This window comes from Osmerus mordax, chromosome 24 (assembly GCF_038355195.1).
Source record: "Osmerus mordax isolate fOsmMor3 chromosome 24, fOsmMor3.pri, whole genome shotgun sequence".
Lineage (NCBI taxonomy): Eukaryota > Metazoa > Chordata > Actinopteri > Osmeriformes > Osmeridae > Osmerus > Osmerus mordax.
The window spans coordinates 1814140-1835223 of NC_090073.1; the positions used below are offsets into that span (position 1 = coordinate 1814140).

The 21084-nt window shown below is 42.6% G+C and overlaps 1 protein-coding gene across 1 annotated transcript in view; it reads left to right on the forward strand.

The window, feature by feature from the left end:
• Positions 1–11854: 11854 nt before the first annotated feature.
• The window catches only part of LOC136932837 (junction-mediating and -regulatory protein-like), a 29761-nt gene continuing 20531 nt past the window's right edge, over positions 11855–21084 (forward strand). Inside the window, exons 1-3 of the mRNA XM_067228122.1 lie at positions 11855–12146; positions 12306–12706; positions 18668–18841. Of these exons, the coding sequence (XP_067084223.1) occupies positions 11855–12146; positions 12306–12706; positions 18668–18841 (867 nt within the window). The remainder of the gene's footprint in view (positions 12147–12305; positions 12707–18667; positions 18842–21084) is intronic.

Sequence of the window (21084 nt, forward strand, 5' to 3'; positions counted from 1 at the left end):
TTAGCTTACTAGCAGGCTAGCAGCAAAATGGCAGGTCGATCTGTTCTTCAAGAGAGTGACGCGGAGCTACGTCACCTTTCCAGGACCGTGGACAGGGCCAAGAAGAATGACGTGATCCCTTTCTTGGGGGGCCATATCTTCACAGTTGGATGAACAGATAGAAAATGTAATTTCATATTTGGTCAATTTTTTTCTCCAAAAAGTATGTAACACCATGAATCACACCAACCCATTGTCGTATTTAATGACCTCTAACCGTTCTCACAAAAAGCCTATTTGTGCCTGGTTACGATTTGTACAAACAAATGTCTAGGCCTATTCATAATAGCAATTATGAACTAGAGAGGGTACAATTTCTGGGGAAATTGTAGGGTGTGCTTGCTTGCGTCGGTTGCACAGGGGTCCGTTTTTTAATGACATTTTTACAACTAATATTTCTGTATATTTTATATAAAAATACATAGGGCCTACTTATTATTTATAAAGATTACATATATTTAAAAGCATCTTTTTTTTTGCTGCTCATTTACAACTCAAAATACGAGTTAAGTGTAGAATGAAATATGACGTCTTCTCATTTCCCCTGCAAGAGGCAGCCTCATAGCTGAATCAACGAATACATTTGGCAGACCGGTGTAAAAATTGACCTAATCTCTATGACTTAAACGTCCTTTTAAGTTTTCCCTACTCGTGATATTTTCAGGCATTTAGCCTACTCATATTGCATTCATTCATTAATAAAGAACCCCCTTTGAAGATTATTCTACGACGTTACCCGGCAGTAGAAGATGGAATCGCGATTCAAACATTACCATCTGCTAACTGAAAAATGTAAATAAGCTAACTGATTATTTACATTATTTACATCTGCTAACTGAAAAACGTAAATAAGCTTGACATTTATTTAGTGGAAAATCGCTCATTCATAAATAGCTCACTGGTAGCGATCATTGTCAGTAACAACGCAAAATGCGATATAGCCCTGTGTGGAGAAGCTGCCCCGGTAAATTCTACTACGGTACAGTACTAGACTACTGCTGTGTTGGTCTTGGTAGCGATTGCGTTGGTTGAATTCGATTTAACGTTCCGTTGTACGGTTTAGGCTGAAATTAATTAATTTCATGAACAGATTGACAAAGTTTAGGCTGTGGCAATGAAGTTCAGGTTAGTGGTCAGAGACTTTTGATTTAAGTAAGGGGAGTGCCGAACATGTTCTGTCGCCGTTTGATTTCCTAAATAGCTGTGTACAGTACTGTAGATGTTTTTGTAGTGTCTCGCGTAAGCTACAGCGTTGCAGTGAGCAACACTGGCTTGAAACCACAGGTAATGATAATTTCACCAACAAATCGTTTACTTGTAATGTAATGTCATAATAAGTCCTACAACGAAAATGTATGTGAGGAATGTTTATTTTAACGATTGAAAACAGATGCATCATAGACCACTGTAGTATGTGTTGCCCGGGCAACAGAGGCTAATGTCATGCTAATGCTTCAGTGAAATAGTAGACTACCGTTTCCGAAAGTAGATGTGGGCCTACTTCCTTAATAATATCAGCTAATATTGTACATTACATTTCACAATTGTGTTTCACATCACAAAGTAAAATGAGTAAATAGTTATTACCCTGGCCTCTTTGCTTGTGGCGTTTCTGCAGCTGCCTTGCAGTAAAGCTATAGTTAGCCTAGCTATCCCCCAAGTTAACAGATGCGAAACGAATGTTCTGCCAAAGGTAGTCACGCGTGTTTTCGTGACGTTAGTGACGTAGTGACGTTAGTAACGTCAGTGACTGTGGCTAGCAAATTAGTAACTTGAGCCTAAACCATGCAACGGAACGTAAATCCCAATAGCAGCAACTCAATCGCTACCAAGACGAAACTTTTGACACCTAGGTTGTCTATGTAGGCCAAATATTGACTGAGTTTTAGGGGGGGCAAAAATAAACAATAAATATATATGTGAGAGAACAAAGGTTGTGCTCTCGCCGAAGGCTTGAGCACACCCAATAAATTCAATAAAGCCTATTGTTTGAAATTCGAAAAAAACAATAATACTCTTTTCACGAGTTCTGTAATCATACCATAGCTTTAATAGATAGTTTTATTGAAGCAGGGCTGGTAGCAGAGACAAGCCCGATGGTGGAGGAGGCTGGTAGCAGAGCCAAGCCTGTGTAGTGTGGTAGAGGCTGGTAGCAGAGCCAAGCCTACTGCAGTGTTGTGGAGGTTGGTAACAGAGCCGAGCCTGGAGCGGTTGGTGGAGGCTGGTAGCAGAGCCGAGGTTGGTGCTGATGGAGGAGGCCGGTAGCAGAGCCGGGCCTGGGGTCCTGGGAGGGTGAGAGTGTGATTAGGGGATGCACAGAATGGTGATGGAGGTGATGTGAATGGTGCATGCATAGTTACCGGGCATGGACTCGGGGTGTGGCAGAGAGTCCTAAAGGGTCACGGCCGAGCAGCAGCTCGAGCAGATCCCCAAAAGGAACAGACTCACCTACGGGCTGCAGCGAGGCTGATGCGAGCCTGAGTGTGGTGAAGTTCAGGGAGGTTGGTTCTGACATATGAGCGTTATGCCTGGGAGGACCAGCGACCCAGGAGCTGTATGGTGTGGTCGGCAACGCCCTGGCTGGAAGCCGAGGAGGCTGCGTCGATTCTGAAAAAATGTGCGGAATAGAGTGAAGGGTCGATACCTGATTTGGTGAGGATGAGGCGAAGATGATGGTGGAACCAGATGCGGGAGGCGACGTGTCCTGACTCCGTGGTGAATAGTGGGCTGGAGGGGAGTGCATGGCTTCCTGATTTTGAGAGAACCAGGTAATGTAGAGACTCGTAGAGGCCGTGCAGACCTCTCCGGGAACCGGAGAGCAACTTGCAGAAGAAGTTGATGCCGCTAAGGTACGTGTGGATGGTGGAAGTGCGGATAAAGAGGTGTGCGTGAGTGTAGGAGATGAAGCTGGTGATAGAGGAGGTCGAATGAGGGGAAGATGAGGTGGTGAACGGTATGGAAGGACTTGAAGCACTTCCAAGCTGTCCAGTAGGTAGAGAGTGTACGGGGGGACAGACCTTGGAGGATGACGTCTTGGGTGTGGAGGTGGAGGTCGTGGAGCGGTGCTGTCATAGGAAGATGGTACAGGAAACGGAGGATCCGGAGTGAGGAGGGGGTCTGCCTCTTGTGCCAAGAGTCTGGATTTCTGGAGGGAGAGACGGGAGGGGGAGTTAGTGTAATAGCGAGGCGGGGCTGGTAGCAAGTTGAGCCTGACTGTAGGATGCTAGTAGCAGATCCAAGCCTGATGCTTTGTGAGGAGGAAGTCGTCCAGGAGATGAACGAGGAGGGGACTTCTGGACTCGTTGAGGAGGATCCAGATTCTTGAAGCTGAGTGCTTCAAGAAACGGTCGAAAATGCACCCCAGGGCCGGGTGGGAAGGAGCGCCGCACAGGGAGCAGGGCAGGGCGGACCGGGCAGCGAAAACCTGACAATAGAGCAGGACAGGGCCACGGTGCCACGGGACCTGACGACGGTGCAGCAACCCGGGACGGGAGGAGAAGGCCGGCCAGGTCCACGTAATCACCCTGGGGGACGGCTGGCTGCAAGGTTAGAGGGGGCAGCCCGGAGGAGGCAGTGCCAGACCAGAGCAAGCAGGGGCAGGCGCAGGGCAGAGGGGCGGCGGTGAGCCCATGGAGGCGATGAATGCCGCGGACAGGGCAGGAAGGTCGGCGAGGGCAGGAGCCGGAGCCGGGGCAGGGATGGCGGGAGGCGAGGAAAGCGGCAGGAACCCGCCAGGCGTGGCCCAGTGCCCAGCAGCGGGAGAGGCAGGGCAGGGAGGTTGCCGACGGGAAGGAAGGCACGGTTAGAGGGGCGCAGGAGGCCAGGAGGGGGCAGGGTCAGACCGGCGCGAGCAGGGGCAGGGACAGGGCAGGGGGCGGAGAGCCCATGGAAGAGAGGACCGCCAGCCCAGTGCCCTGCTGCGGGAGGAGCGGGGCGGTGCGCCGCCCCCCGGACTCCCCGAAGCAGAGGTAGAACAGCCTGGCCTTAGGATCCTATCGCTGCAGGCCTGCGATGGTCCAATCCGATGGCAGCGCTGGTAGGTCTGAGGCATGGGACCGCAGAGCGGTCGGAGCCCAGCGCCGCGGAGCAGGTGACGGAGAGCGGCGTGAAGAGCCGGAGGAGGAGGGGAAGTGGTGGCACAAGGACCAGAGGAACGGAAGAGACTTTATAGAGAACTCTTAATTGACAACGGGGAGTTTGGACGCATTTTTCTGTGCTTTACTGGGCTGATGCATATTAGTGCATATTACACACGGTAATTTGCTAAACACTATACACACTTGTATACATTTGACACAGAAATTGATCATGATGTCATTTCCTTGCCATTTCAAAGCAAAGGCTTTCAAATGAACACACCCATTAACCAATTGACTAAACACAGCCACCAGGTGTACACACTCACTGGTGCTTAGTTGTAGACACACCAATCAGGTTTAAGCACTATAAAAAGGCAACAGGTAAGTTCACCTGTCTTCAAAAAAAAAAAATGGACGATGTCAGAGGAAGAGTGCAGATGAGAGGGGGAATCTGGAGAGAACAAGGGAGAGGGAGACCTGGAGGAGGGGTAGGACATGCACAAAGAAGACAACCAAATCTGTGTAACGAATTTGTGCTACAATTGTGGACCATGTAATAGTTTTTTCCGATTGCTTAGACACAAAAATGTCAAATAACACACAGTTAGTGAAACCTGACACTCAAGGAGCAAAACAGTAGCCCAGACCTGCACAACTATAAGCACATTCTCAGCCTCACACTATTTGGAAAATACTACAGTGTTTTGCAAATCACTAAACACACTTTTCTACATTAGACACAGAAATTTTAGATGTGGAAGAGTGGTAGGGAGGGGGAGAGGTAGACCTGGAGGCCGTGGAGGAAGAGTGGTAGGGAGGGGGAGAGATAGACCTGGAGGCCGTGGAAGAAGAGGGCCAAATTTATCCAATGAAATTCGAGCAACATTGGTTGACCATGTTGTGAACCATGGAGCAACATTGAGAGAGGCTGGACAGAGTTCAGCCCAACCTCAGCCGATATACTGTTGCATCAGTAATACAGAAATTTCGCCAAGAGCACAGGTGAGAACTACTTTTCTCTACTGTCTATAGTACAGTAAAATGCAGCCTATATGCACTACAACACTATTTTTTTTTTTTACCCATTCACTGCAGTCCATGATTGAAACAAGGCCTAGAAATCTGGCCTGTGACATTTAACATTTTTATTGTTCAACATAGGACTGAGGCCCGACAACATCATGGAGGAAGGGGCTGAATATTCTCAGACCAACAAGAGACAGCTATCATACACATGGTTTTAGCCAATAATGCAATACGCCTCTGAGAAATTCAGACAAACATCCTCAATGACTAAGCCCTTTTCAGTAATGTCAATCAGGTCTCCATATCAACACTGGGACGAATCCTTAAACATCGTGTACAGATGAAACAATTGTACAAAGTGCCATTTGAAAGAAATTCGGAGACAGTTGAGGTAAGTGGTGGGTTTTTCACCGGGTGTGTTCAATGTGGACACAGTAGTTATGCTTTTTTGTTCAAACAAACTACTACAGTATTGACTGTATATGTAAAGTGCAAAGGCACTTCACACAAAACCTACATGTACATGTATACATCAAAAGGCCTATACGTATTACAGTAGGCCTACTGTAAACTACAATGTGCTATGTTCTGTTTTTTTCAGAGTTTTGCAAATGGATGCTGATGCAATCCGGCATGAATTCATATTCATAGACGAGGCTGGGTTTAACCTGACAAAGGTTAGAAGAAGAGGGAGAAACATCATCGTCCACAGAGCTTTTCTGCATGTTCCGGCCAAACGTGGTGGTGACATCACAATGTGCGCCGCAATCACGCAGAATGGGGTCCTCCACCGCCATGCCAAGTTGGGTCCATACAACACAAACCACATCCTCACATTTTTTGACCAACTACATGACATTGTCACACCAGAAGACCAGACCCATCATTTTCAGTTCAGTACCTTCCACCATACTCTCCCTTCCTTAACCCCATTGAGGAGTTTTTCTCTGCATGGTGGTGGAAGGTTTACGATCTCCAGCCGTATGTCAGGATACCCCTCATTCAAGCCATGGAGGAGGCGTGCAACCAAATTGATGCAGGGTCAGTGCAAGGATGGATTCGCCATTCAAGAAGATTCTTCCGTCGCTGTCTGGCGAGAGAGAATGTAGCCTGCGATGTGGACGAAGGAGTCTTTTGTCTCCACAAATTTATTTGCTGTGTTTACAGTATTCAATTTGAAATCTGTTCTTATTTTCTGTACAAAATGCAACCTTTAGTGTACGTAGACATGCATACAATGTGGAGAAATACAATAAATATTTTCATTAGTGTGCAATACTGATCTTGTGTGTTGTGTTTGGTCAACATATTCATGTACTTTTTCGTACTCTGTAACAATATCTCTGACAAAATCAAGCAGGTTATATCATTAGAAAAGAAGTTAGTGTAAAAGTGTTAATTTTGCACAGCAGTGTGTAACTGGTTCAAACAGTCCAATTTTATGAACCATGTGTGTGGCATACGGTGACTGAAATTGGTTTTTATACATGATTGTATAGTTTTAAACGAAGTGTTTCATTTTGCAAAAGATTTGAGGTGTTCTGCTTCTTGTGTGTCTAGTTGTGTGAATCGTGTGTTGTGTTTTGACAACGTGAGCCCTGTTTTCAAAATTGTGCTTAACCCTCGTGCTGCCTTCGGGTCACATGACCCAAAGGTTCCTAACGAACCATCATTGTGTTTACCCAATTTTATCCAATACAAAAACAAATAAAAATAATTATTTTAACCATTCCAATGTGGGGGGTCTGAGACAGCCCGACAGTTAAAAGAAAATGCTTCACTTTGTTTTGTATGAGGTAAATTTGTCGCAATACGACGGTGGGTCACAATGACTGATGGGTCAGAATGACCCGAAGATAAAACAAGGGTTAAGCAATTGGAAAAAAAACAAGGACTAACACTGAGGGAGGCTGGACTGAGAGTCCAGCCTAACCTAAGCAGGTACACGGTGGCATCAATTGTTCGGATATTTTGTCAAGAGCACAGGTGAGAAACTTGTCTTCTGTCAACAGTTTTGGTATCTATTCCTGTATCATTTTACAGTAAGCTACATGTATTTTGTTTGGCCAACATAGGATTGAACTTCGAGAACACCAAGGAGGGAGGGGCCCCATATTCACACAGGATCAAGAGAGAGAGATCATAAACCTCGTTTTGGCCAATAATGCAATCAGACTTAAAGAAATTCAAGCCCATATTGTCAATGATCACCAAATTTTCAATAATGTCCAACAGGTCTCTGTCAACAATAGCCTGTATCCTTAAAAAACATCAAGTTCTGATGAAACTACTGAATAAAGTGCCATTTGAGAGACATTCAGACAGGGTGAAAGTCCTGCGGCGTGAATATGTGGTGGTATGTTTTGTTCACTGACTGTAGTATTGTGTGCTGCACACATAACCTTTTTACTGTACATGTAATTTTATTGTATAGCAGATCTACAGTAAATTGATCTACACAATGTGATCTTTTGCTGTATTTCAGAGAGTTTTTCAAATGAATCCGGAGGACGTCCCGCATGAGTTTATTTACATTGATGAAGCTGGATTTAACCTGACAACAGTGAGAAGAAGGGGAAGAAACATCATTGGCCACAGGGCTATTGTCAATGTACCAGGTCAACATGGGAGTAACATTACCCTTTGTGCTGCCATTACACAGAATGGGGTCCTCCACCGCCATGCCAACTTGGGTCCTTACAACACTGACCTCATTCTTACATTTTTAGACAGATTACACAATATTATCACAGCAGCAAACCAAAGGGACCAGATGCAATACATTGTCGTCTGGGACATTGTAGCTTTCCATTGTCCTGCTCGGGTCCAAAACTGGTCTTCATCAACACCCACAATTTTCAGTTCAATACCTTCCACCCTACTCCCCCTTCCTAAACCCCATCGAGTTCTTCTCAGCATGGCGGTGGAAGGTTTATGATCTCCGGCCCTATGTCCAGATGGCCCTCATTCAAGCTATGGATGAAGCTTGTGATCAAATTGAAGCAGCATCCATACAAGGGTGGATTTGTCACTCTAAGAGATTCCTCCCACGTTGCCTGGCAAATAAAAACACAGCCTGTGATGTTGACGAGGCCCTGTGGCCAGATCCAGCTAGGCGGAGAGATTAGGTTTTTTTCTTTTTGGTACTGAACTGGATATGTAATTTGTTACAGTATTACTGTAAGCTTACAGTACAATGGTACGTTCAGTAATACTGTATGAAAACAGAAATGTTTTGTTATGAATGTTTTGTTGAAATGTTCAGTATTGACTGACCTGAGGACATGAAAATAAATATTTTCATTAGTCTACACAATTGGTGTCATGTGGTGTTGGTGAATTTATTTTTACACTTTTTCTGTGTAAATGCTAAAAGTGTTTTAGGCAAAGCACAGGAGTGTTTAACTGATTCAAACAGAATCAGACCATATGATGGTTGGGTTTTTATTATGACAACAAAATAAGGTTTTTATAAGACATTGTATAGTTTTGACAAAAGTGTTACATTTTGCAAATGATCTGAGGTGTTGTGTTACTTTGGTGTAGTGTTGTGCTGATTGTGTGAAGGGGTTTGAAAAACTGGGCCTGTGCTTAAGCAATTAAAAAAAACTGTAATGTCATTGTGAATCAGCGATTCTCCGTGTGAAGTGTTGAATCTGCATTCGTGAAACTGCATCTACCAATAGGCCTACACACTGTTCCTTTTCCGATGACGCAACTTCACGTAATTGCCTTTTTTAGACACTGCCTTGTAAAATGCCACACGTGAACGAATGGATCAAACACGGGCGTCAGGTGTACAAGCACCAAAGTGCTTAACTGTAAATATACCAATCAGGTAAGCACTATAAAATGGCAACAGGTCAGTGTACCTGACCTCATAAAATATGTAAAGCAATGTTGCAGGAAGAGGGGGAGTGAGGATGAGAGGGGGAGCCCGTGGAGGAAGAGTGGTAGGGAGAGGTAGACCTGGAGGCCGTGGAAGAATATGGCCAAATTTACAGTATCTATGTCATGAAATTCGAGCAACATTGGTTGACCATGTTGTGAACCATGGCTCAACATTGAGAGAAGCTGGACAGAGAGTTCAGCCCAACCTCAGCAGATATACTGTTGCATCAGTAATTTGGACATTTCAACAAGAGCACAGGTGAAAAATACTTTTCTGTACTGTCTACAGTACAGTACAGTAAAATGTAGCCTACTATGCACTACATCAGTATTTTTTTTACCCATTCACTGCAGTCCATGATTGAAACAATGTACTGTATTTAATTTGCTGTATGATTTATTTTGTCTCCACAAATGTATTTGCTGTGTTTACAGTATGTAGCCTACAGTATTTGATTTGAAATATGTTCTGATCTTCTCCACAAAATGACGATTGGATGAAATTACGCTTGGCGGAGGGGAAGAATGAACCAATGGCAGCAGGACATCTGAATGAGGAATGAGGGGAGAACAGAAGGGAAAATAAACACAGAGCATACAACGGGACGACCACACAGTCACATACATGGCCGTAACCATAAAAATAGTAAATTAGATCATAAATAGTATAGCCCAGATGCTGTTGTTCTGAAGAACACAAACTATTTTTCACAAACTAAAGATTAAATGTAAAGTTTTCGAAACTTTGTTAAATTTTCCAGTGAATTTTGTACATTTACTGTCCTAATGCACTTCAAACAAAAGTAATGACATTCAGTGTACAGTGAGATAAACCATTTCAAAATGTCATTAAATATTAGAAAGACATTGGCACACTTGCATTGTGACAACCTAATGGACTCAACATGTTTTTGGTCTCCAATGAATATCTAGACACTTCACAACTAAAAAGCTAAAAGGACTTACAGTAAAGCAAAGAAAACAGGAACAACCTATGCATAAACAAAATCCAAGCAGGACAGAAATAAGAGGTGTATGTGTGGTAGTTAGTGATGTGAGTCGAAGGTTCAAGGTTCCAACGAGTGTGTGTTTGGGTGTATGTATGGTGCCGCAAATCCTCAAGTTTCTAGTGTCCAGTCTTGACTGCAGAGCAGTTCAGCGTCCAAACCAGACCTGATAGTCTGTATACAGAGCAGGGCTAGAGGGCAGGGGTCGGAGCGGGGGTGTTGGAGGCAGAGCAGGGGGTCGGGGTCACATCATCTGATCATATTGAAGATGATGGCTAATAACCAGTTTGTGGTTGAGAATAATCTTCTTGAAGCATATCCTAAAATCAGCAAGCTCCCAGTCACGTCACGCAGCAAAGAAAGATGCTTCTGCTCACTTGAATTCCTCAAAAACAAACTACAGACCACAACATAGCAAGAAAGAATGGCTGATCTGATGGTCATTGCGGTCGAGGGAGGACCCAAGGTAACTTGTAGAGAGTTAGGGATTCCTTTTGGAGTCTTGCAGACAGACGTTGAGGTAGGCATGAAAAAGAGCATCCTCCTCTCGTTAAGCTAGGCTGGTGGTGATGTATCTTTCAAGGAGGCTGCAGTTTGGAAATTGATTACTACTGCTCAGTCTGAGCTTCATACATAATAAGTCCAGAAGAGTTCACTAGTAAATCAATGCAAGTTGACTTTGATGGGTTTAATCTAGAAAAATCGTTAATTGATGATATTTTGATTTTTTTCATTTAAGATTTTCTTTCCTTGTTAGCATGCATCTGTGTCAGTCTCATGAAGCCTCAGTTATGACAGCAAATGCAACAATTATCAATCAACAGTTTATAAGAGATAAGATAAGAGCTTTATGACCAGGCAATATTTTATATTAACCTACATAAAAGATTGTGCCCAGTAAGGAGTTTTCATCTCTGAATAGCTCTGAACTAGTATTGGCAATGCTGGGCATGTGATTTTTGAACATTAAAGACTTCAATACTTTACAATCAGATACCATAAATTCAACAAAGGAAGAACTTTGAAGCTGTGGACAATAGACCAGCTACATTAATGTGATGCTGCAGGATATACACTCGGGCTACCAAGGCTACTGCTCCAGCTTGCTCCATCTTGCAACGTCAGCACGTCCTTACGTGTTCCTTTCAAGCTCAGAGATGCTCTGTTTTCTTCCGTATCTGTAGGGTACGGCACACAAACATAAAAAACATGGTTCGGATGATGTAGAGGAGCGCATCTGCATTATAAAACGCATGAATCAGTGCTGCCGTGTAGCGATGCTTCTTCACAATGTTTTCGTTTGGATTCGAAATTCTACCGGATGCTGCTTTATAGGATGAGGGCTGCGACCGAGGGAATAAGGAATAACGGGAAACAGTTAGGGCAGGTCGCCGTTTTGCAAATGTAAACAGACGATGTCTGCGGCGATTTGATTGTTTCGCACTGTCTGAACAATTGTGTGAAAAGAAAGGTTGGTGGCTGGTTAAGGAGAGTTAGGCGACAAAGAGCAGGTAGGAAACAGAGAGAAAAGAGAGAGAGTCGCTGGGCAAAATCACCGAATCCATAAAGGAGGATGTAGGGTGGTTATGCTGCAAAAATATGTCTGTGTCCAATTATTTCTTTAGTGTGATAGCACTCCATCTCAAGTTTAGGGAGTAACTTTGTAGCATGACTCTCGTTTTTAACAATTTAGTTAAATTCCCCAACTATAAACATTGTCCAGGTTTTCTGTAAGTGGGTGTTTCCACGCATTGAAGCTTATTTTGTCTCGGTATTTTGTCTCGTCGCCGCGGGACGCTATTGGTTACAATAATGTCCTTTGCAATGGAGGATAATTTGGAGTCGGACTGGGTGGCCGTACGGCCCAATGCGTTTGATGAAAAAGAAAAGCACAAATTCGTCTTCATTGTAGCATGGAATGAAGTCGAGGGAAGATTTGCTATCACTTGTCACAATAGAACGGTTCAGAGAAAAAGCATTATATTAGGCAAGGATCCGTTAACTGATACGGCGACACCCGGAGCTAAGGAGGATACAACATTTCTTAAAAGTCCTGTCAAGGACAAAACGCCCAAAAGCCAAGCCAAAGTCAGTTGCGCTGCTGGTAAAGGGCCAACTCCCAAAACAAAGTCGCCATCCAAGGCAGCGAAAAAATCAAGCCCCTCTAAAACTCCTGTGGTCAGTAAAACCGCATCATTCCCGGCAAGGAGCCCTGATTTCGAGGTGTTGAAACCTGACATAGACGCTCTCCCTTCAACGCAAGACAACGATACCTTGGGCCTGGATGAGTTTGACTGCCTGTTCAGAGAGGACTGCAGCTGGGCCGGACTTTTCTCCTTCCAGGACCTCCGAATTATCCACTTACAGCTTTGTTCCGTGAACTCAGACCTAGAGCCGTGCCTTCCGCCTTTCCCGGAGGAACTGGCCGGGATGTGGACTGTGTTATTTGGACCGGCGGAGGTCTCCCAGACCGAGATGGACGACTTGTGTTACCGGTTACAGGTGTATCTGGGCCACGCACTGGATACGTGCGGCTGGAAGATATTGTCACAGGTTCTGTTCACGGAAAGCGACGACCCGGAAAAGTACTACGAGAGTCTGAGTGAGTTGCGACAGAGTGGATACGAAGAGGCGCTACAGCGCGCAAAAACTCACCTGCACAAGGTGAGGACGTTGCCTAATAAGGGTGTAACGGTTCACAAAATTCACAGTTGAGTTCGACAGTGGTGTCACGGTTCGGCATGTTTTGGATAGGGCTACAGCCAGTGGCGGATCTAAGGGGTGGCAAGGGGTGGCAGCTGCCACCCCAATAAAAAATCTTTTTTTGTTGTTGTTTTTTTTATGCATTTAGCAGACACTTTTATCCAAAGCGACTTCCAAGAGAGAGCTTTACAAAAGTGCATAGGTCACTGATCATAACAACGAGATAGCCCCAAACATTGCGGGTAGCCAAAACATGAAGCATACATTGTGAAAAAAAGCCCAAAGGGAAGAACCATAAGAACATGTAGTGAAACAAGTTACAATTAAAAAACATGAACCTCAATCTTCCCATGGAAAATATTATTTGTACATTACAGAACATTTCAATAAATAATATTAATGTTACTGTTTAATTTACACTACAATGTTATAGCCTAATCATTTACCATAGGGAGTACTGTACCCCCCTACTTTGGATTTTGATTTGCCTCCAGGAGGCCACCCAACAACTTCCTTCTGCCACCCCATTGCCACCCCGAATGAAAATCTCTAGATCCGCCCCTGGCTACAGCAAAAAAGAAAACATCTGATAAATTTTTAAAATTTATTATCATGAAGTGTGATCTTCTTCTGACTTTGAACAATGATGATGCTATACCTGACCCATCTTCTGGGGTGTCTTAGCAGCATAGCCTACAACACATCTAGCACTAGCCACATTGCATAGAGCTTGCTTAACGTTCACGCCTCCCAGTGTGTCATGGAGTAGGCTATAGAGTGTTTTTCTTTGAGTGTGGGAGAGACATTTTAGTGGCGTTTTAATGGCATGGCCGGGAATCGAACTGGCAACCGTCTGATTCATAGCCCGATTTCCTAACCGCTCAGCCATCTGAGAGACACAGCACGTTGCATGTTGCGTAATTTTGGCTGTCTTGTTTAGGGACTGTCTTGTTTTGACACTGAGAACATTACATTTTCCATGCAGTCAGACTGAGCCGTGGCGGGAGACTTGACCTAAAAATACAGAGAAAACGTATTCTAAGCAAACAAATTACAGAAATGCTAAATATCGTGATTTCCACTGTGGTAAAAAACACTTTCTGATCTGTTTTCTTTCTGATGAATGAGGAAGCCAGATTCCTACAATAAGCAATGTTAATCACCCCATCATTTACATTTAGTCATTTAGCAGACGCTCTTATCCAGAGCGACTTACAGTAAGTACAGGGACATTCCCCCCTAGGCAAGTAGGGTGAAGTGCCTTGCCCAAGGACCAGTGTTGGGGGAAGTTACTCCAAAAACTAATAGCCTATATTAGTTATTACTTATTATTGTTCAGTAAGAGTAGTGTGATTAAGTTACATTATTACTTTCTGTACAAAGTAATATTATTAATTATTATATTACTTTTACTATTAGCCTACTTTTAATAATAGCGATTTTGACTTTGTAAAAAAATTGCAAGCGCGTTTTAGACACAGTAGGCTAGCCTACAGACGCAAAATAGTGTTTCTTTAAAGAAGAACGTTTATTTCAAACAATCTTAAACATCAAGAAGGCTTAAATTAAAAAAATTATAATATATTTGTGTGAATAAGTTATACGTTATAAGTTAGCATCCACTTGTGGAAACGGGTCGCCATCTCTCTTAAAGTTTAGTGGATTTTTTGCTAGCTTCCAGCTTCGTTTAAAGTTTAAAGTGCTGCTTTTGGCAGTAGGTAGTATTTTGTTGGGGCGCAGTTTGCAGTTTGCTTTAATGTTTTTTCCTATATCTTCAATGAAAGCGAAATAGTGTGAATATTTCCACCCCGAAAACATAACATGTTCTGCGGCCATGATTGCTGTTGTTGTCTGCCTGCAGCGTGAATCAAAGGCAAACAGTAGGTTTAGGCAACAATCTGTATCAGGCTCCTTTGTTGAATTCATGCAGTAACTTGGACAAGTTACTTAAATAAGTTACTGTAATATTATTACTCAATGTCAAAAACTAACGCGTTATATTACTTTGTTACTCACTTAAGTAATAATATACGCGTTATATTACATAACGCGTTACCCCCAACACTGCCAAGGACCAACCTTCTGATTAATAGCCTGATTCCCTAACCGCTCAGCCATCTGACCACCCCATCACAGATAGGGTGAGAGGTCACCCAGTTCAAAGGTCAAGAAAGAGGTGGAGAGAAATATACTGAGGCAGGGAAACGCAATTGATTAGGACTAGAGAGTGAATTAGTAACATGAAAGACCAAACAGACCAGACATAGTACTAGTGCTTCACCAGACACAAACACATACTCACACATACTCACACATACTCACACAAACTCACACGCACACACACGCACACACACACACACACACACACACACAGGACAGTTTTTCTGCTCCTGTTACATGCTGACACAAGGGGCAACAGGAGCAGCAGGGTTTTCAGACGTAATTGATTAAAGGGGTCATTGACTGGGTTTGGGGGTATTTCACACTGTTCCTTATGGTCTCCGAATAGGGTATGTAACATTGGTTGTTACAGGAGAAAACGCAACGTTTTCTCCTTTTATGGTATGCTCATGAATATATAGATGAGCTGCGCGCTGATTGGTTGGTTTTCAACGAGAGAAGCTGCGGAGCAAAAACGCCACACTGAAAAATCGAAGGTGGAGACTTTAAACAAAAACAACAGGAACATGAAATAATTCATTAGCCCCAATAAACTAGGCTAAATCATCACACATTCTTGACAGGCATGGCTGATGTTTGTTTATACCGTAGCGTAGAAGATCCCTGTGCAGTTCGACCCTAAATTATAGACCTAGACCTTATGTTCATCACAACCGCAAGCTGTAGTATGATTTTGTCGGTAACAGTTATTAGCAATGCTAACGTATCCTGTATCTAGCACCTGCCTTTCTCCAGTTCTTTCAAATAGATAATATAAACAGGCGTTAGCAATAGGCTAGACTGCTATTCGTTTTCTGGAAATTTTTTCGGAAGCTTCCCTTCTAATGCCGACTACAGCTAGTCTAGCTAGAGTCATTTGCTAAGTAAGGTATGTTGATGTGTTTTGAAACGTATTTAGCATTCTACCTATGCTAGATACAGGAGATGTTAGCATTGCTAATAGGCTAACTGTTAGTGACAAAATCATACTTACAGCTTGTGTTTGTGATGAGCATACGGTTGGAACATCACCTTTTTTCAGCAACAGCGGCTTAACAAATTCTTCTTTTATTGGTCCAAGCTTTTTATTCAAAACTCTCTTTGGTGAAATGGTTCGAGCAAATGAATAAATTAGTGTCGAACTTCACAGGGATCTTCTCATCGAAAAACATCAGCCATGCCCGTCGAGTGTCTGGTTCCTTGGGAAGATTATGAAAAGTGTCAGCATTCCCAGTACAGCCTGGAACACTGCATTTACGATGGTCCATTTTCAATATACTTTAAAAACTTTCAAACTTTCTCCTTTGTTGTTCGCGTGGAAGTACCCAGAGCAGCGCGCAGCTGAACTAGTGTCTGAGATCCTGGGCCAGAACACCAGAGGGCTGGTCTGTATGTAAATGTTGGGGCGTGACAAAGGTGATGCTTTTTCGAAACTGATCGTTTTACAGCTGCAGTTTCAAGTTGTGAGATTTAGATAGGAAAGAGGTGTCAATGGACTTTGAGGTTCACTGTATGTCCATTTTACCCACCGAACTGTCGTTATTCAACTATGACAAGGTAAAATCGGTTTCACAATCAATGACCCCTTTAACATGCTGCACCCTCTCTCACAAACACAAAAAAAATGTTTTCTCCTTCCAATAAATCTATTTTACTAATGAATTGCCAAGAGAGGCTAATTTGAGATTCAAAATGCAGGTCCTACCAAGCTGATTACTGGATTTGGATTTCAGAGAGCCAATAATTACAACATAAAACCTGTAAAAACAAATTGTAAAGCTAATACACTTTGTGCAATGAGGTATTTATAGCTTTACAGTATGTGTATGGCTTTAAGCCAAACACTCCGTAGTTCCGGAGAAGTGTGTGTGCCTGCATGGGAGAGAAACAGATCTCGGCATGTGTGTCGCTGTCAGTCTTCCTCTGTTGTTGGCTGAGGGAGCTCAAAGGAGCACTGTCATTTCCAAGAGCAGATTCTCTGACATGATTCAGTACTGCTGTGCTGTCTCTCCTGGACAGGAAGTGCTGCCTTAGTGGTCTTCCCTGACACTTTGTTTAGCAGTTAGGACTCATATCTTCGAGATATGGCTATAACAGCACCTTATGGTGGCATGTAAATACGGTCTAACCACAGCACAAGTACATATTTGCATGTGATTTTGTGTCATATGTTTGTGTGTGTGTGTCTGTATGTGTGCATGTAACCAAGTTCAATTGGTGAAACTCAATCCTCAGTGTAATAACCGCCCACCTGCACCATCAAATTGCTAGCTTTTCAGTGATGTAGCAAGCCAAAGTGGTGTTTATGAAAGGTTGTGTAATTAAGTCAGAGAACCCGAGTTTGAACACCAGTGTTGGCAAATGAGGGAGGAAGCGATACATTTTACATTGCATTTTATTCTTTCCTTTTCCCAAAGCAACGTACAAATAGTGCATAAAGAAAGCACAGTCATGGCCAAAGGTATTGGCAGTAACAGAAATTTGTGATTTTAGAGTATTTTTTAACATGTCTATGGTATACTGGAAAACAGTGATAAGCATTTCATGCATTTTAAAGGCGTTTATTGGCAAAAACATTCAATATATGCAAAGATTCCCTCCTATTATAGCAATCAGTCTGCTCTTATAATCCAATCAGAATGATATGATTTCACCTGACTATTACTCATTCACACTTTCCAATGTGATGATATGATTAGTCAAATAATGTGAGCTGGTCATTTTGTATAAAAATAGCGACGTGGTTTTTGGTGATTAAGTAAATTATTTGGGCCAATAAAGCTTTTATTTTAAATGCATCTGATCACTCTGCACAATAATCTAGAAACAATGTGAATCAACACCACAACAACTGATGCAGCAAATTTTGAGAAACACGTATGTCACTGCCAATACTTTTGGCCATGACTGTACAGCAGAAGATCAAGGATGAGAAGTGTATAGTTAGTGTTTCGGTTCAAGTCAAGAAATGGTGTGTATGAGTGTTGCCAGGTTCGGGTATGTTTTGCATTTTGAATAGAAGTGTTTTCTCAAGTATTGCAAGAGGTTTAATTCTTGAACGAAGTGTGTCATGTATTAAACAGTGTGTAGTGTTTTGCAAACGGTGTCTTGCATAATTGCAAGTGCAAAGCAGAATATGTGTTTGTACTTTTGGTGCCTTTGTTTAAAACATGGTCACAAAATATAAGGTTTTGATGCTTTTGTCTAAGCATTCCCTTTTAGTGTGTAAGCAATCGGCAAAACTGTAACACAGCGCAATAATAGATGCTTTCTCTTTCCACTTTTCATGTTTAGCACTTGGAGTTGCATTTGTTGTATGATCTATGTATGTTTACGTATTATTAAAGTTTGATTGTTTGATTGGTCGATACTGACTGGTTAAACTCACTCTTCAGTAAAAAATACTACCCACCATGGAATTGCTAGCTTTCTGGTGGTGTATCTGGTTCAAGTGGTGGTTATGGAAGGTGGTCATTGTGTGTGTGAGTCAGAAGACCCTAGTTTGATCCCCAGAGTAGGTACATGAGGGAGAAAGCATTAAGGATGAGCGACACAATGACGTCTGTGTGTATGTGTGTGTGTGCTCTTCTGGTTCTACCCATTGGCACTTCTTTGCTTTACACAATGTATGCTTCATGTTTTGGCTACCCGCAATGTTTCGATGATCCTTGACCTGTGCCCTTTTTGTAAAACTCTCTCTTGTAAGTCGCTTTGGATAAAAGCGTCTGCTGAATGACTAAACGTAAATTGAAATGTGTGCAGCTGCTGGAGCAGCACCGGGGTTTGGAGAGCATGGTGGAGCTACTGCAGGTGTACAAGGAGGAGGACCAGGCTTATGACGCTCTGCTGGAGGCTGCAACACAGCTGTACCAGTACCTGCTGCAGCCCTTCAGAGACATGAGGGAGCTGGCCATGCTGCGCAGGCAACAGATCAAGGTAACACACACAGACACACTGAACTAACACGATTTGACGCTTCTGATTGTTTGAAATCGTAAGGTGTCTCAATGGACTTCATGTGTATGTGCGCGTGCGCAAGGTGCATCTATTTGTCGACAAGGTCCTGTCTCCTTGTTTCCTCTCCTCTCTCATAATCATCCGCATCATTCTGTCACACCCATTCCACACTGTACTCGTAAACCCAGAGACCATTGTAAAAGAGAAATTACACTCCAAATCTTCAGCTGGTATAGTGTGATAACATTTTCTCCAAACTAAAGTATATTGATTTAGACCTAAGACTAAAATGTAACGTCTAACAAAGATTTGAACTTGGATAACTAGTCCCAGTCCAGTGTTACCATTACACCATAGCATTTCAGTCACTCATACATTAATACCGTTTTTCACAACTGCTAAGACACATTTCGTGAATCCACCCATTTTCTCAAAACTTTAAACACAAAACCAAATCTTCAAACTACATTCACAAAACCCCTAACATTTCTGACAAAATCAAAGAATAACCTCAACTAGAGAGGGTACAATTTCTGGGGAAATTGTAGGGTGTGCTTGCTTGCGTCGGTTGCACAGGGGTCTGTATATTTTATATAAAAATGCATCGGGCCTACTTATTATTTATAAAGATTACATAGATTTAAAAGCATCTTTTTTTTGCTGCTCATTTACAACTCAAAATACGAGTGAAGTGTAGAATGAAATATGATGTCTTCTCATTTCCCCTGCAAGAGGCAGCTGACAGGCTGAATCAAAACGAATACATTTGGCAGACCGGTGTACAAATGGACCTAATCTCTATGACTTAAACGTCCTTTTAAGTTGTCCCTTCTCGTGATATTTTCAGGCATTTAGCCTACTCATATTGCATTCATTCATTAACAAAGAACCCCCTTTGAAGATTATTCTACGACTTTACCGGCAGAAGATAGAATCGCGATTCAAACAGTACCATCTGCTAACTGAAAATATGCCCCCAAAAACGTAAATAAGCTTGACATTTATTTAGTGGAAAATAGCTCATTCATAAAAAGCTCACTGGTAGCGATCATTGTCAGTAACAACTCAAAATGCGATATAGCCCTGTGTGGAGAAGCTGCCCCGGTAAATTCTACTACTACAGTACAGTACTAGACTACTGCTGTGTTAGTCTTGATAGCGATTGCGTTGGTTGAATTCGATTAAACGTTCAGTTGTACGGTTTAGGCTGAAATTAATTATTTTCATGAACAGATTGACAAAGTTTAGGCTGTGGCAATGAAGTTCAGGTTAGTAGTCAGATAGTTTCCCTACTGAAAGACTTTTGAGTAAGGGGAGTGCCGAACATGTTCTGTTGCCGTTTGACTTAAACAGCTGAGGAGTTGTTGTTAGCTACTCACACTAGTGTCTCGGGTACAGTAGGCTACAGCGTTGCAGTGAGCTACACTGGTTTGAAACCACAGGTAATGGTAATTTCAGCAACAAATCGTTTACTAATGTCAGAATAAATCCTACAACGAAAATGTATATGTGAGGAATGTTTGTTTTAACGATTGAAAACAGATACATCATAGACCACTGTAGTATGTGTTGCCCGGGCAACACAGGCTAATGTCATGATGCTAATATGTCAGTGAAATAGTAGACTACTGTTTCCGAAAGTAGATGTACTTCCTTAATAATATCAGCTTATATTGTACATTACACATCACAATTGTGTGTCATATCACAAAGTAAAAAAATGAGTAAATATTTATCACCCTGGCCTCTTTGCTTGTGGCGTTTCTGCAGCTGCCTTGCAGTAAAGCTATAGTTAGCCTAGCTATCCCCCAAGTTAACAGATGCCAAACGAATGTTCTGCCAAAGGTAGTCACGCGTGTTTTCGTGACATTATTGCAGACCGGTGTAAAAATTGACCTAATCTCTATGATTTAAACGTCATTTTAAGTTTTTCTCTTCTCATGATATTTTCAGGCATTTAGCCTACTCATATTGCATTCATTCATGAATAAACAACCCCTTTGAAGATTATTCTAAGACGTTACCCGGCAGTAGAAGATGGAATCGCAATTCAAACGGTACCATCTGCTAACTGAAAATATGCCCCCCAAAACGTAAATAAGCTTGACATTTATTTAGTGGAAAATTGCTCATTCATAAAAAGCTCACTGGTAGCGATCATTGTCAGTAACAACGCAAAATGCGATATAACCCTGTGTTGAGAAGCTGCCCCGGTAAATTGT